General features: G+C 32.3%; 2 protein-coding genes and 1 pseudogene across 3 annotated transcripts; 1 reads left to right on the forward strand and 2 right to left on the reverse strand.

The window, feature by feature from the left end:
- The first annotated feature begins 4,883 nt into the window (after nt 1–4,883).
- TPR1 (Tetratricopeptide repeat (TPR)-like superfamily protein) lies at nt 4,884–13,709 on the forward strand. The gene is made up of 6 exons (XM_028074122.2): nt 4,884–5,423; nt 6,065–6,244; nt 7,181–7,307; nt 8,345–8,458; nt 12,434–12,610; nt 13,392–13,709. Exons 1-5 carry the CDS (start codon nt 5,079–5,081, stop codon nt 12,547–12,549), a joined length of 882 nt encoding a protein of 293 aa, XP_027929923.1. The 5' UTR covers nt 4,884–5,078; the 3' UTR covers nt 12,550–12,610; nt 13,392–13,709.
- On the reverse strand, nt 10,241–11,864 carry LOC146886111 (pentatricopeptide repeat-containing protein At1g80270, mitochondrial pseudogene; annotated as a pseudogene).
- A 482-nt stretch (nt 13,710–14,191) lies between the features above and the next one.
- LATE (C2H2-like zinc finger protein) lies at nt 14,192–15,310 on the reverse strand. Of its 2 annotated transcripts, none has more exons than XM_085673881.1 (2): nt 15,008–15,310; nt 14,192–14,916 (listed from the first exon to the last, which is right to left on the reverse strand). In XM_085673881.1, the coding sequence occupies exon 2, from the start codon at nt 14,888–14,890 to the stop codon at nt 14,366–14,368; it is 525 nt and encodes a 174-aa protein (XP_085530007.1). In that variant the 5' UTR covers nt 14,891–14,916; nt 15,008–15,310; the 3' UTR covers nt 14,192–14,365. The 2 variants fall into 2 exon arrangements, with proteins under 2 accessions (XP_085530007.1, XP_027925934.2); XM_028070133.2 differs by having other exon boundaries at nt 14,192–14,927.
- Nucleotides 15,311–16,253: the final 943 nt, after the last annotated feature.

The raw sequence follows: 16,253 nt of genomic DNA on the forward strand, positions 1-16,253 counted from the left end.
TCAATTTTTTCTTATTTTTTTCACCTATAACATTTACCTCAAACATAAACTTATCTTCTAATGCGCGTACATTTTTCTGAGAAGAAATGAAGCATGGTGAAATACGAGTGGACCCTCAACTGCAAAATTCACATCTAAACCACCAACAAAATTTTTTCTTTTGCAGTGCAAGTGAAAAAGTGAAAGTGAAAGAATTGTAGTGCAAGTGAAAGTGAATGAAGAGAGGAGTCCAGAGTATATAAAACACTATTGGTAATTAATTCAGGCAGCCAACTAACTTTGTCACTTCATAATTGTTTAATTATTGCATTTACTTAATTAATTTTTTTATTTATTTAATTTTCCAAGAACATAAATGAAAGAACATGAATCTTTGGAGGTGCTGAAGAAATATTGAAGGTACATGTAGAAACCCCTATTAAATTAACGGCAAAGAGGGAGCCCAAATGCTAAAGGAGCATGGAGTAATGGGTTTTTACTTGTAACCCAACCTAAAATCGTGCTGAGTATGGCCATTGAAATAAGAAAAAATAATCTAAAAGAGAGAAAAAATCAGAGTATTGAATTGAAAAATTTTTATAATTTTTCTGAAAATTTAAATATACTGAATTTTAAATTACTTTCAAATTTTTTAAATCTTCTAATGTTGCATTTAGATAACAGGATTCAAGTTAATTAAATTTCAGTAAAATATCACTTACTACTAAATACAGAAATTACCACCATGTAACATAATAAAACATTTTTTTCAGACTTTAATTGAAAATATTGGTTGACAATTAAAAATAATTTGAACGATATTGGTAGAGAAAATTTTGATAAGCGTCACCTAAGAAATAGTCTTGATTTGGTAAATAAATAATTTCAATGATGTCAACTATAAAAAATAACGTTTATCAAGATTAATTACAAATTCACAATTTATTTATTTAAAAAATAGATTCATTGTCATCGATAAAAAAAATATTGATTGACATTGGTAAAAAGTAACTAGGTTCATGTTAGTAAAAAAATCATTAATTAACACTCGTCAACAAATAATCTTCAATAGATATGTATAGTCAATGTAAAATATTATATTTTTTATCATATATTTTTTATGCAAACAACTAGTTTTGTTTAATTCTTACTTATTTTTAGTAAACTCATTATTAGAAAAATCCTAATATATAACTCTGTTGACATTTCAAAACATACTAATTATTATGATAACCAAAGCATACTAATTATTGTGATAATATACAAGATCTATTAAAGAAAAAAAAAATAACAAAAAAATATTGGGCCAAACCATACTATATACAAAAATACAATAATGCAAACTTCATACCAAAGAACTAAAGAGTTCTAAATATAAGAAGTTTGAATGAAACCTATTATGAAAAGAAAAAAAATCAACAATAACAAACTTATTATGAATCTTATAATCTAAATACTGACATAATAGTTACTTTTCAAAGAATATGAGAATATTTAAACTCTATTTGATTATATATTTGTACGAATTTTTTCCATTTTCCTCTAACCCGTCAAAGAACAACTGAATATCCAACAATATCTTTACATAATAAAGACAAATTAGTTTTTAACCAAAACTTCCTATATCCAACTAAAAATGTTCAATGGCCAAATTAGCCCTATTATCTTAACATATAAAAGACAACACTCTCAAAAAAAAAAAAAAAGAGAAACTTTCAATATATTTATCCCTACTACCTCTAAACAGCCTAACACAAACAACATTACGTGGACACCCAAAAGTTGTCCCATTTGTGTTCACTTTAACTCAATCTATAACTGAAAACAGACAAAGAACTTGTATAGTAGTTGTACCTCTCCCTAACCAACTATTGATTAAAAAAAAATAGAACCAAAAAATCCTTTATATCACTTTGCATATTTTTCAAACTTACTAACCCTTTCATAGTTTGAACAATGAGTTATCGTGAAATAATTTTTTTAAATTTGTCATACTTCATCAATCTTCAAATCAATCAAATAATTAATTATGCCAACCATATGTTCAACTATGGTATACATAGCACTTTAAGCCATGACTAAAACACAAGATCCATATCACCTAATGTAATTAAAGTATTTTAAACATTAAAAGCTATCTCATCTACCCTGCAATGTAATTTGATATCACTAACTACATAACAAGGAAAAATATAACATGAAATGTCTTATCTCATGCCAAGCTCAACTTCTTTTAGTGAAGACAAATATATCAACTTATTCTTAACAACAACTTCAACCAACACAACAATTTAAAGAAAGTAGCTTAAGTAGATTTGGAAGAATAGTCACTTTAATGATAATTGTGAAAAACATGAAAAACAAAAGAAAGGAGGGTTGAATTGTCTTTTAAACATCCTTTTTGACAATTTTTACAAATATTGTTTGATAGGAGTATTCAAACAATAGTTTTATAAATTAAGCAATCATTTGATTATAGTTGTTTTTGATGAAACTTTACAACTTGACTGACTTACTTGTTTAACATAGGAACATTTAAGCTACATGTAATCTTATAATGATCTGCATTCTATGTTAGTGTAGATAAAAATAACACGCAAAACAAAGAGACAGAGAAAGAAAAAGTGCACTTTGTATTTTTATACTAATTCATCTTATCACACAAACTACATCCAATTCTTAATCAATCGACAAAGTTTCACTACTAATGTTATGAAATACAAAAAGTGAGTATTTTTTGGACTCATTTCTGGTTAATCCCTTGAGTATTGCTTAGGCTTGTAACTACTCCCAATTAATCTCTTGAATATTGTTTAGGCTCATATCTACTTTGACTATTCCTTTCTTTTGATAAGTTACTCCCGACTCGATCAAATATTTTTTCATAAGCTACTTCTTGCTCCACTTAAGTATTCTTTCATCTTTAACCACTCTAAGTTGACCTAGTTTAGGTATTATTTCAAAAAGTCACTTTTAGCTTAACCTATTATTCTTTTATAAGTCATGTTTGAATCAAGAAAGTATTCTTTAAACAATAACTACTCTAGGTTGATAACCAAGTATTGCCAAAAAACCACTTTTGGCTAAGGTAAATAGTTAGCATGATTGGTGATCACTAATTACACTTTTAGTCACTACAAAAGTTGATTGTCTATTAATGTATGTAGATTAATGCTTTTCTCTAACTTGCTCATTGAACACGAACAATATTATTTTTTAAAGCTTTGTGTTGGCTAAAAAATTTAGCAATGTTTTGCCATTGTACAATGTACTCTCTATTTTTCTTCTTCTCAATTGCTTTATATAGTATTTGATAAAATAACTCTTGTGAGATCATTTTTGGTTATCGAACAACTAAATTTTTTTTAATGTCTTTCTTTCATTTGAAGAGTTTAATAATAATGGTTATATTAAATGCACTTCATTCAACAATAAATGCTTATTTATTCTTTGTGAAACATCCTAATAACATGATGTACTTATCTTCTCCTTCCGCATTATGAATATTCTTAATTTGCCTTAAACTGCAATGTCATACAAAACAAACAATTTTTTACCCAAAGTTGATAATGCTTATTCAAGAATTTTGTGAAGAAAAATAACTTTAGCTCTTTATTCAAGAGATTATTCTTATGTGACTTGTCCTTTATTTAATAGATATCTTCTGGCATCTAAAAATGGTAGACATTATCTGCATCAAAAAATAACCATTTATGTGTTTTTTCATTTTAGCATAAGACTAACTCACTTTTATTTATGTATCATTAAACAAATATATTGTATCATACAAACAAAACATAAACATTTGCATAATGTTGTATTGTCGGTTACACAAAACTCTTATATCTTATATAGTCTGTTGTTAAAAATAATCATGGTCATGCAAAACAAAATTATGATTTATACTTAATTGTTTTGGATACTTAATTAAAATTATAAAATATCATTTTTTTCAAAAAAATAATAAATGAGTTTTTACGTGTTGTTGAAAATATTGCTACTTAGAACATGTAGCATGAGCCCCCATTATATATGAAACATTTATGTGATTCTACATAAAGAGTAAATTTATCGTATCAAAGTGGCTTTTACTTTATTTCTTTGATATCTATCAAATTGATGAAACAAATGAGACTCATTCATATTTTTTTTTATTATTTTTTTCTTATTTTGAATAAATACAATCATAAATGTTCATCAACAACACACGAAAAAAAATATTAAAAATACTTTGACATATTCACCACAAATTATTTAATATTTATATACATAAAAATATAGTTGGAATGAGTATCTAATTTTTATGCATACACACCTTATTCGAATTTAAGAAAATAATAATTCATTTTAAATTTCACCCAAATATGTCATTACAAGATGTAAATAACATTATTTTCATTACAATTTACTCTAAAAACTAAATAATAAATACAAATATTATATATATATAATATTATACTATATATAATAATTAATAATATATAGAATCACGCCATTGTTATATTTTGGATTTATTAATTTTAAATCTAAAACTTAGAGTCATTTTAATTAATTTAATTCAGATGGATTCCGATAACATTAAAAGTTCGAATAAATTTAAAAGCTTTAATTATAAATTTATTATCAATTAAATTGATCTAAATCAATAAACATTTTTAGAAAATAAATTATTATTGTTGTTATAGAATAATAATCAAGCAAAAAACATAACCTCATAACTTTGTTTTCATAAAATTCCTCAAATATAAATTAGTTTTATAGTATACTTTTTTAAAATCGACCTAATTAAACGAAAAAAAAAAGTTTTAAACATCAATGACTGTTATTTTTCTTAATTTCCAAAGAAAAATTACGTAAACCTAGGTGCAAAAACGGTTCATGTTCATGTTCAACCACAAATGTTTATGAAGAGGACAAAAATCAAACTTCGCAAAACGGTGTGTTCTGGTTTCCGCTGGTTCTAGAAACACCCACACCATAAGTCGCCGTGCGAACGCCACCGTATCAAGAAAGCTCACACGTATTTCTACTGCGGCAAAGAATCCCATTTTCTGGTTCCTGCTGATCCAAACAGGTCCTTCAAAGCGAACCTTCCAGAGATGGTGGTTATAGAGCAGGAAGAGAGCGAGCAACGAAATGCGAGTCCCTCCAACGCCGCCGGCGCTGCCAACGACGCTTCCGATGGCTTCGAAACGGCCAGCGAGGCTGATCTCGCCAGTGATGATGACGGTGGAGATGGTGGAGCAGCCAGACAACAGGAGCAGAAACACCCCGAGGAACACCAACGGCAGCAGCAGACTGAGCAACAACCTGAACACAATGTTCCTCAGAGCACCACTGAATCCTCGGAGAATGCCTTGATCACTGAAGAGTCCCCCGAGAAGGCCTTGATCACTGAAGAGTCCCCCGAGAATGCCTTGATCAACGAAGAGGAATCGAGACAGGTGATTATGCGTTGAACTTAAGGGTTTTGTTTCTAGGACCCTTCTGATTGCTGAACTATTCTCTTCTTTGATAATTACGTTTTTCTAATTGAAACAATGGGCTTAATTGAAGTGGTTTAAAGGTTTCTAAAGGTTTTTGGTTCATGTATTGGATGGCTACACTTACGCTGAAATTGTCGATTTTTTGGAATGATCACTGCAAAAGCAATCTCGACTAGTTTGTAACTAATTCACTGGATTGTATAATGAAAATGCTATATTTTGTATATTTGACCTAAGGTGATTGAGGATCGCAAAACATAATTGTGAAGGCATTGCACCTTGTTTAATGACTCTCATCTCATGATTTTACAGTTTTGAATAAATTTAACTAGTAGCAGAGGGTGTGATATAAGTGTTTACATAATGTTTAACTAGCACCTCTCTTCTTTTGTAACCTGGCTTATGTGGTCAATGAGTGATTAACTACTCATTCCCATGTTCTATGAGGAAGATATTGGAGAGCCTTGGTTATGCGCAGGAAAAAAATTATTTTGATACTCTGACACTTAAATTTAGGAAACTCTGAAATTGGTGTACAACTGTATATTTAGCCTTGTGCATGTAAAGAGAGTATTGAGCGCTGTTGGTTTATGTCATAGAAAGCATTGGATCATGCAAATGAAGCAAAGTTAGAAGGCAACAAGCTTTTTGTAGATGGGAAGTATGAAGAGGCGTTATCACAGTATGAAGTTGCTCTACAAGTAGCACCAGACACACCTTCATCTGTGGACATACGGTCAATATGCCATTCGAACCGTGGTGTGTGCTTTCTGAAATTGGTATGGCCTTTTTTTATTCTGTTAATGCATTTATTATCACATTCTTATGTTATGCTCTTCCTCACGTCTACGAGATGACGTATTGAACTTAATGTTTTTCCTCTATGGCTTATGCATAATGGTCTAGCTATGGTCCTTGACCTTTCTATGTTTTCATTTTCAGAGTTCAGAGTTAATGGTTGAAACTGTAAAAAGTTGGTTTTGTTTTTCTATTTCATACTGTTTTTGAAGAAACAAAACTAAAAATTAAGTGGTTTATGTTTTATTTAAAAAATATTATTATTATTATCTCAATACAAAGCATCATTATTTTTAAATTAAATAAATGATAGAGAAAGAGGGAAAGCACAACCTCAGAAAAAGCAAATTATGCTGCAAAGCTAACTGCTAGTAGAAATTGAACAGCAGAACTTTACAGGGAAGGTTAAGCGTAATATTTAATACAATAATAATTTTTAAAGGAAACGAGACTCCCATACAAATTTGAGTATTATTATGACACAACCATAAGCAATTCCACATGTTTTAGAAACAGTTAAATATATGTTGATGAGCATTAAGTATCAACCTAGCTTCTTGTAGAGTTCAAATTTGGGGATAGATACTAATATGCCAAAATTAGCTCGGCTATGTACTTACATATTAGTACCCCATTTAATAAATATGAGCAAAACCTGATCCCAATCTGCTTCAATCAAGTGGGATTCTGTTAAAACAAACTTCATCATAAGATAATAAGAATTGAAGCAAGATACTTTATTCTTGTATTCTTTCCTTCAGCTTAATTTTTTTAATGACATGTATGCTATCATTTGATAATTTTTTATCCCATATAAAGCCATAACATGATTTAGCATTTCTTTTTATCCTGACATAATTTTGTGCCCACTTTGTTATTTGCTTGCTTTTCTTAAACAATTGTCAAATATGCCACAGGGAAAATATGATGACACAATTAAGGAATGCACAAAAGCATTAGAACTGAATCCTGTGTACGTTAAGGCTTTTGTGAGAAGAGGAGAAGCTCATGAAAAGCTCGAGCATTTTGAAGAGGCTATTGCTGGTGAGTTCAAATTTTACAATAGGGTAGAGGGTAATTATACCAACCTCCTCTGGGGTTTGCACTTATCACATTTGGCACTTCTTCTAGCTTACTTTGTGTCCCTACCTTTTGTCTATGGATGGCAATAGAGTGAATTTGGTTTGACTATTCTCTCCTCCTCCCCAAAGTAAAAATTCATCCATATTCTCATACTGAATGAATATGAGATTTTTATCCCATCCCATCAGGAAATGGGTATACCTGTACCATGCTCGCACTCGCTCTTTTAGTGTTCCAAATATTAATTAATAATCTTTTTCTACAAAAAATAAAAATCATAGCAAATAAGATATCATGTTGCCAAGTATTAAATGTGAAAAGGATACACATTTTCTCCAATGTCAAATATCAAGAAAGAAATTATAATTGTATAAATATTAAAGAAAAGTATCAAATAACAATTAGATAAAAGTCAAACAATTATATAAGAGTAAAAAAAAAAGAGTAATTAAAGGTGTTTTGATGACATATATGTATTTTTTACTACATATTACGAAACTAAGGACCAAAATAAAGTTCATATATGTTTTTTTGATTACATACTAAATTAAAGGTATTTTAGTAATTTAAATTGGAGATGGGGGACGGAGGGAACGAGGACGGCTATGTACTTACCATCTTCATCTCCATACCTAATTGAAGAAATTGGGTAATATCCATACATAGTCAATGTGGGTTCTCTGTTAAAATTGGGATGGGTTTGGATAATATTCACGGGAATGGGTTCATTTACCATCCCTACTTCTATCATGTTCCTACTCTATTGCTCTTTGCAATTAGGAAAGTAAGGGAGGTGTGATTTCTAAAATAAGAAATGTGTACACACCTAAGGGAGGTTGTTATAATTATCCCTTAATTTTGGTTATTTATGTTTTGGTTATTGATGAATAAGTGCATGCTGTGTATTTCACACACCAATAGCATTCTGATTCTTACACTTCTTCGTCTTCATTCATAACCAGCTCTTTACCTGCCACCATTTTTTTAAATAATTACAGATATGAAAAAGATCTTGGAAATTGATCCCTCAAATGATCAAGCTAGGAAAACTATTCGACGCCTAGAGCCACTTGCTGCAGAAAAACGGGAAAAAATGAAGGAGGAAATGATTGGTGAGTCTCATTTTGTCTTTCTCTTCATATTTTAATATCTATAAATTTTGTTTTTCTTTAAGGTCGTTCATAGGCTTGCTTCATTGCATTACCTGTATTTTTGTATGCCTATTAACATACACTTGCTACAAAACTTCATGGCTTGATCCCAAGATATATCTTCTGTTCAGCTGTTTTTTATTTTCTTTTATTGTGGACTATGAAGTTCATGTGTACATCTAGTTACTTGTCAATTCTTAGCATTGTTTTCTTGCTCTAAAATGGTTCAAGGTGAAGCAATATTTAAATCTATTAGTCAAACAAGTCCGTATCTGTAATAAATTCTTATGTCAAATGGCCTTGTTAAGATATAAAGATTTAGAATGCTCACGTAATTAAAAGATCTACTTGTTGATTGCTTGATTGTGAGTGATAGTGTGATTATGCAGATGAATTGTGCATCTCAATTTGCTTCATAGCAGCATTTATTCTCTTGAACAGATATTACCTTCCTGTAGAACACGTAATGGTATTCTGTTTGTATTCTATGTAATGGACACATATGGTTTTTTGTGTTTTGAGAATCTTGGAGGAAAAGTGGAAGGGTTGGCTAGTTTATATAAGTTATTTTTATAGTTTAGAACAAAGCTAAAATATATATTGGCTTTATGGCATATGCCTTTTGTTTATTCTGCTGGATCTACTTAGTTTTAGTTAGATCAAAGCTAAAATTCTTAGTTTAATACGGGGTGATAGATGTCATCACTTCTCTTTGCTACTTCTATATTAGCATCAATATCATAGCTTATCATTTCTTCTTTATTTTTTAGCCATTTATGCCCTAAGCCTAAATTCTAAGATAGTATCCATTAGAAAGTGATTTTAAGCCTACTTTATCCTCACAAAATTCGGTTTGGTGAGGATTGTCCTCATTTGTATATATATTCATAAATTGACCTTATCTCTACTTGATTTGAGATATGCAACATACCTCTCACTCTGGGGTATTGACATCTTGTGTATGAGACTAGATATTTATGAGTGGTTCGCTATTGACACGATAGGCCTAACAAACCTTATTAGGATATCTGATACCATATTAGAAGTGAATGCAAGCCTAACTCATCCTCACAAATCGTCATCCTCTTTGGTTCTACTAGAAGAAAGTCTATGTCTCCACCCAGTAAAATCCAGTGATGCACTTTTCCCCTAATGAAAACATTTATTCCACAATAACAATCCACCATATGTTATTCCATGAGACTCAAGGATATCATTCTCTTCTTCCTCACACTTAGTTCGCACAAATTTAACAAAAGAAGTTCTCACATTATACCCTCAAGTTCTGAGAAGGATGAAATCTTGACAGAGATCACATGGGTGGTTTTGAAGAAGCAGTGATGGAAGAGCTAAAACCCTAATCAAAACCCTTCTTTACTAATGTGCATGGTTTACATCATGAAATTGGTTAGAATCCAAGAAGAGGATTTTTTTAACCTTCATCAAGTAAAAATAGTTGAGTTGGGACAATTTTGCTACTTCAATGCAAAGCAACCCTATTGCTCCTAAGCAAAACATGTTGCTAACCACAATTTATTCAAGTTACAAAACTCTTCAATAACACAACGAAAGTGCAATAATCAAGCATCTTGTTTTAAAAGTTTAGTTTCAGCCAAAACTTGAAAGATACAATACAAGACAAATACCAAATTAGGCAATAACAAAAAAACTCTGCAGAAATAACTGCTAAAGAGTTTTTCAAGCATGTGCACAAACTTTTCAAACCAAAGATATAGTTCTTCCTCAATCAAGAAAATTGAAGACGGGATCCTTCGTAAATATATCAACCTGAATCAACTAGTTTGCAAAGTTTTATTGGTTAATATGCTATCAACTTTGAACCTGTCCCAAATCCCATAGACTGGAACCTTTGCATTTGTATAGGTGCACTAGAACTTGGTACATCTTTGGAATAGATGGATAATCAGCTTGTTTCATTCTATACAATATTTTTCAGTTATGAATGTCACCCCTCTTAGCATAGTGCTACAAAATAGTTAGGCAGGCAGAACACATTGGCTTCATCTGGCTCTACTAGGCTGCCCTCGGAAGAACAAAATCTATCTTCTCCACTTCCTCGGCCTGAACATTGAGTGTCACTATTGCATCCCAAGTCGGTTGGCCTATTTGGCACCTTCCATCTGTCATATGCTTAATAAGATCCTTACCCTTCATTAGCATCTTATGATTTGCATATACCTTCAATAGTTCATAGCCGGTCTTGGAAGAAAGCTTCCATTTCCTTATAATTGCCTCAAAAAAATTCTCTACTTCATCAACCTTATTCAACTTTCCACAAGCTTCATTTGCCATCAAATACACGTCATGCCAAGGGTTTGTCTCTCAGACCTTCCAAATTTTTTCCACTTCATCCACAATTCCTAGGTTTGCATAGATGGGAAGCAAAATTTGGAGTAGCTAACAATCCTGTTTTATGTTTTCAGCTTCCATCTCCTTCAATAAGGTTTCAACTTTATCTTGAAGCCCAACTGAGATGTAATGCCTAGCCAAAACAGCCTGTGTTTTAATGTTTGGTTCAACGTCTTGTTCTTTCGGTCTATCAACAATTTGATCCATTCCATCAATATCTCTGACTTGCCTTTTGTGTCTACTAAGATTGAAGAAGTAAGAGAAGGTTTGATATTCTCATTTTCTATCAATAATAATACAACAACTATCCTCTTCTCGTTATTCCTCTAGTTGAAAAGTAAAATCTGATCGCAAGCAAATACTGTAATAGGAAAGTCCAAATTGTTCATTTTATTGTAAACTTCCTATGCTTTCTTCACGTTGTTCTGACTAACACAGTTAGCCAATAAAGTCCTGTACATAATCTCACTTCTACAAGATTCTTGAATAGTCTCAATGTAAACCTCTGCCTTGCCTAAGCCATGGTTTTGGCCAATTAAATCAATGTGACTTGATAATATCTTTCAAGAAACTCAAGCTGGTTTTTTGACTCAAGCCACTCAGAGATTTGCAAAACTCTTCTAAACATCTTTCGCCTTCAAAGATAAACCATGGCATGTGACACCTCATCTTTGGTTAGATCAATCCCTTCTGCTATCCACTTCTCTAGAGCCACATGATCAAACACACTCAACACATTCATGATCTCATTGAATAGTTCAGATTCAATCCTTCTGTGACGTGGTTTTCCTTTCTCTTTGACTACCTCATCAACCTCGACTGAGGCTCCTCAACGTTCTCCTTGTCATCATTATCATCGGCTTTTGAAGCCAAAAGATTGTCAATATCATTTCTATACTATGTTTGGGTGCCACAAATCTACTATTGTGAGATGTGTGTATCGTGTTCATATTACCTCAAAGATCCCTTTATGTTACAAAGTTCTTGAAGTCGTCATGATCTCAAATGTTGCTTTGGTATTATGGCTATTTTTGATGACTTAGTTATTTCTATTTAGACATTATTTGCTTTGTCCGTTGGTGGTTAAACATTGATAAGTTACATGTTGCTTTGGGCGGTTAAATTTTGATGATACTAGTTTGTTTTACTTCTACCTTACATGGTGGTTAAGCCTTGGTCTCAGCTGACGATGAAGATGGCTTCTGCAAAATGGTTAAGCATGAAGTTGGCTTCCTTGTGTGATTAAGCCTCACTTGGTATATATCTGTTAGCTTGTTGAACATTCAGTGTCATTATTCTGCTTATGTTCTAAGCCTTGTATGATTTACTTCTGTTAGGCAGTTAAGCATTGAGTGCAAGTTTTGCACGGTGGTTTTGATTTTTTCTTTCTTTTTTATTCAAGTTGGTTAGCTGTGAATATTTACTATTCTGTTTTATGAAGGCAACGTGCTATCATGAATTTTGAATAGTTTATTTAGACTGTGCTGAAGTGCTTTATTTTGTGACTAGTGATAGGGTATATTTTACTATCATCATTTGCTTAGATAGAGTTTTTTCTTAATGCAGCAAAACTGAAAGATATGGGCAATTCTGTCCTGGGCCGCTTTGGGATGAGTGTGGACAACTTTAAAGCTGTCAAAGATCCAAACACTGGTTCCTATTCTATCTCATTCCAACGGTAATTTGTGTATAGCAAAGTCATAGCAACAGTGAGCATGAAGGAGGTGGTCTTTAGTGATACAGGTTTGAGACTTCTTTTGCTTGCAGCTTGTTAGGAAAATTTGGATGTTAGTTATGTATGATCTTTCAAAACTTAAACTGCGTCAAGGCTTCACAATAAATGACAACTGTTCTCATCTTTTGTAAAAACACATAGGTTAACTGTTTGTGCAATTTCATTGGCATTTTAGAAATATTAGCGACATCTTTCACACTCTTAGAGACTATTATCTAATGAAATTCTAGCTAGCCTCACTAATAATAAAGACTGACCATAGTTATCTAGTGGAACTAACGTGAGATTTCACTAGAGGAATTGTTGAAAAAGATTATCTCAGAATATGATATTAGCATTGCCCCTGGTCTGTAGTGTTCTAGATTTGCTCTTTATATTTTCGTTGGTGCTAAAAAAAGGTGAACTTGAGGTTTGGATGTTGTGAATTTGAAGTTGCTTCACACTTGTTTGGTACAAGTACAACATGAATGTGACATGTGAAAAATAAATTGCTGCTCATTTATAAACCACCCTCTCACATTTCTTGCACTCTTACAGCATAGAAGTCAGTTGATAACAAAGTTACCCCGTTTGCCAAACATTAGCTGAAATCCACATTATTTTAGTCCTCATAAAATCTTGTCGTGTCCTTTAATTTTCATTCCCTTCAATTTTTTATCTCCTCAAACCAGTGCACTAAATATTATTTGCATCAGTAACGATTTCACTGACCAAACCACTCAGGTACTTCATATCATTTAATTTTCAAGATAATGGGTCTAATTCACTGTTATATGGTTTGCTTTCTAGGTAATGTTGGAATTCTGAATGAAGTATGAACGAAGTTGCGCATTGTTGGATGGATGTCCGGGTGTATTAGTCGTGTGGAAATTCACTCATGAAATTTGATTGGCATTTGTGAACTTATTTGGGTTGTACAATGCTTTTTTATCATTGGGTCATTCTGCACAAGTTTAGCTACTTAATATGATTCACGTTTTAGCAATTTTAATTTTAATGTAGGCCCCTGATCTATGGCTGGGACTTCGATGTTAAGTTTTGGAACTAATATATGTGATTGTCAACACTTCCACAGCATTAATAATTATTTTTATTTCTTTCTGTTCCTGAGATGCTCTCATTTGTGGAATTGGTTAGCAACTAAAGTAGTACAGAAACTAGTCTGGTTATTCAATAAAGTGTAGTAGCAGAGTTGTGAGCTCTAAAGATGCAGTACCTCTGATTCAGAAGAATCTAGTTGTGTGGTTTTATGCTGTGAGCAGTTGAAGGTAACAAAGGGGAAATTTTCCCTTCGGTGCTTTTTAGGTCATTGAATTGAGTGTACTCTTGTAGGTTCAGAGGATCCTGCATATTTGTTAGATACAAATGGATTGGTCAACTTACATGCTTTTAGTTTGTAGGAGTAAGTTAGCAAACTATAATTATATATTTGTTAAAATACACCAAAGATGTACCTTGTTGATTCACTTCTAGAAAACCAAGTAAATACAAATTTCTCTCAAACGCATATAAACAGACATAAACATGTTTATCTTAATCGTCATGTGCTCTAATTTTGAAGTTCACTTGTTCTTGTTCAATTCATGCAATAATAACCAAAGTAAAAGGAAGACTTTTATTTTGGAAGTGAGGTACACATGTTAATCCGAAAAATGCAAACAATTATTCCATACCAAGACTAACACAATTAGCCATAAAAACTAGTCCCGCAATTCATTAGCTCTCAGAAAAGTGCATCTTCTCATTCCTAATCCATGCATTGCCTACAAATGGAGAGATAAATCAAGCTTTTGTTTCTTCTCGGTACCATTATTCCAAATTCCAAGATCTTGATCGTTACTTATAAATAATTTGGATTGAGATGTGTCCCCCCAACTGACATTGTAGTTCTTTCCATCACCATGTAACCTCTTAGTTCCCCCATAAAACAGTGTGTTGCCAAGTCTAGGTGCGCCATTTGATCCAAATTGTTTGGAAATTTGATGGTTTTGGAGATAGGAGAGTTCTGCTGCATGGGCAGTGATGATCATTGAAGTATTTAAAATGTCTAGATGGGTTGGTGCAAAAATCATAGGGGCTGGCAATGGGGAAGGGAAGCAAACACTTGAGTACACAGAAACCCTCTTGGCTTTCCTTGCAGCTGTTCTTTCTTTTTTGTGAGCATTTTGGTGTCCTCCTAGAGCTTGAGAACTGTGAAACTTTCTTGAACAGAATAGGCAGGGAAAAACTCTGGATGCATCTTCACTTTGGCTTTCTCCACCATTAGTTACCTTCCGCATCTCTTCCATCTCTCTATAACTGAAACCCACAGCAACTGAAAGAGGACTATAATACACGTCAGAAATTGTATGCATTTAATATAAAACTCTGTATATTTTAAATTATGATCAAGGCAAAGGCATCACCAGAGAGGAATAATCAGAACAAATGGTACAACAGTGTGACATAGGAGAGAACGGACTCGGAAGAAGGGTATTTAAGAAAGAGGAAACAAATGATCAAAGAGTTGAGAGGAGTTAGGAAGTGGTCTCAGGAATAGTTGGGAGGCGTGAAGGGTGTCTGAGTGGAATCATAAATTTGGCACAAGAGACAGTAGTTTGGTGTATGGGCTTGGGAACAGAGGAGATAAGATGACAGAATCAATTTTCCAAAGTAGTAATTTTAAGATTTCTACAATTTTCAGATGAAGCTTTTTATTCCTTTTTAGTACATATTTGTAAGGATTAAATGAAGAAAGTATTTCATATTCTTAAATAATTATGTCTAACGTACAAATAACTTAACATAGTAGGAAAACTACACCCATCATTCTTGATTGTTTTGTTTGATTAAGTGACTGACATTTGAATAACAGTTAGAGTGTACACAAATTACTGTTACTGTTAGAAAATATACTGATATCTGGGTTATATATAGAGAGAGGGATAAAAACTTTAAAGGGTTGACACCAATTATTGTACTTCAAACACCATGACAGAAGATTGAAAGGGGATGTTATGGAAGGATGAATGAGTCCACTCCAAGTTCTGGGACTGTGTGTACTATCTCTGCATTCTGCTGCTCTGTTCTGTTCTGTTCTGTTGTGTTCTGCTCTGCAATTCTCTGTTTTGGCTTTCTAATTCCATTCATATGAACACAACATGTTATGGGGTGAGAGCTGCTTATTCTATCTTCACCGCCCTCTCCATGCATGAATCCTCTGACCCTTCTCGTCGTTTTCTCACAAACACTACTACTTGTGTTGTATGCGTATATAAAGTGTTCCGTTCCACGTCACTCCTTATCTTCATTCTAAATTCTGTAAATTCACTTTACAAAAAGGTGTCATATTACTGTGAATGAGATGAGAATAGTATGATCTTGTTCATTATGGGAAGAAACAGTCACAAGACAAAAAAAATAAATTTTAAATTATAAGATTCATGTAATTATATGGAGATGACAACTATGTTACTGTGAAAGAGAATATTATGGCAGAGAATTATGAGAGAAACCAATCAGAAGACAAGAAAATTATGAGAGGAACCACTCACAAGACAAGAAAAAGCTAAAGATAATGAGTAAACAAATATACTTCTATAATGTTTATAAGTTTTTAGTATTTTAAATATACACATAAAATATCAAATTATATAATATGTCTTCATATCT

Source organism: Vigna unguiculata, chromosome 5 (assembly GCF_037176805.1).
Source record: "Vigna unguiculata cultivar grain cowpea cultivar isolate G323 ecotype 2 chromosome 5, ASM3717680v1, whole genome shotgun sequence".
NCBI classification, from domain to species: Eukaryota; Viridiplantae; Streptophyta; class Magnoliopsida; order Fabales; family Fabaceae; genus Vigna; species Vigna unguiculata.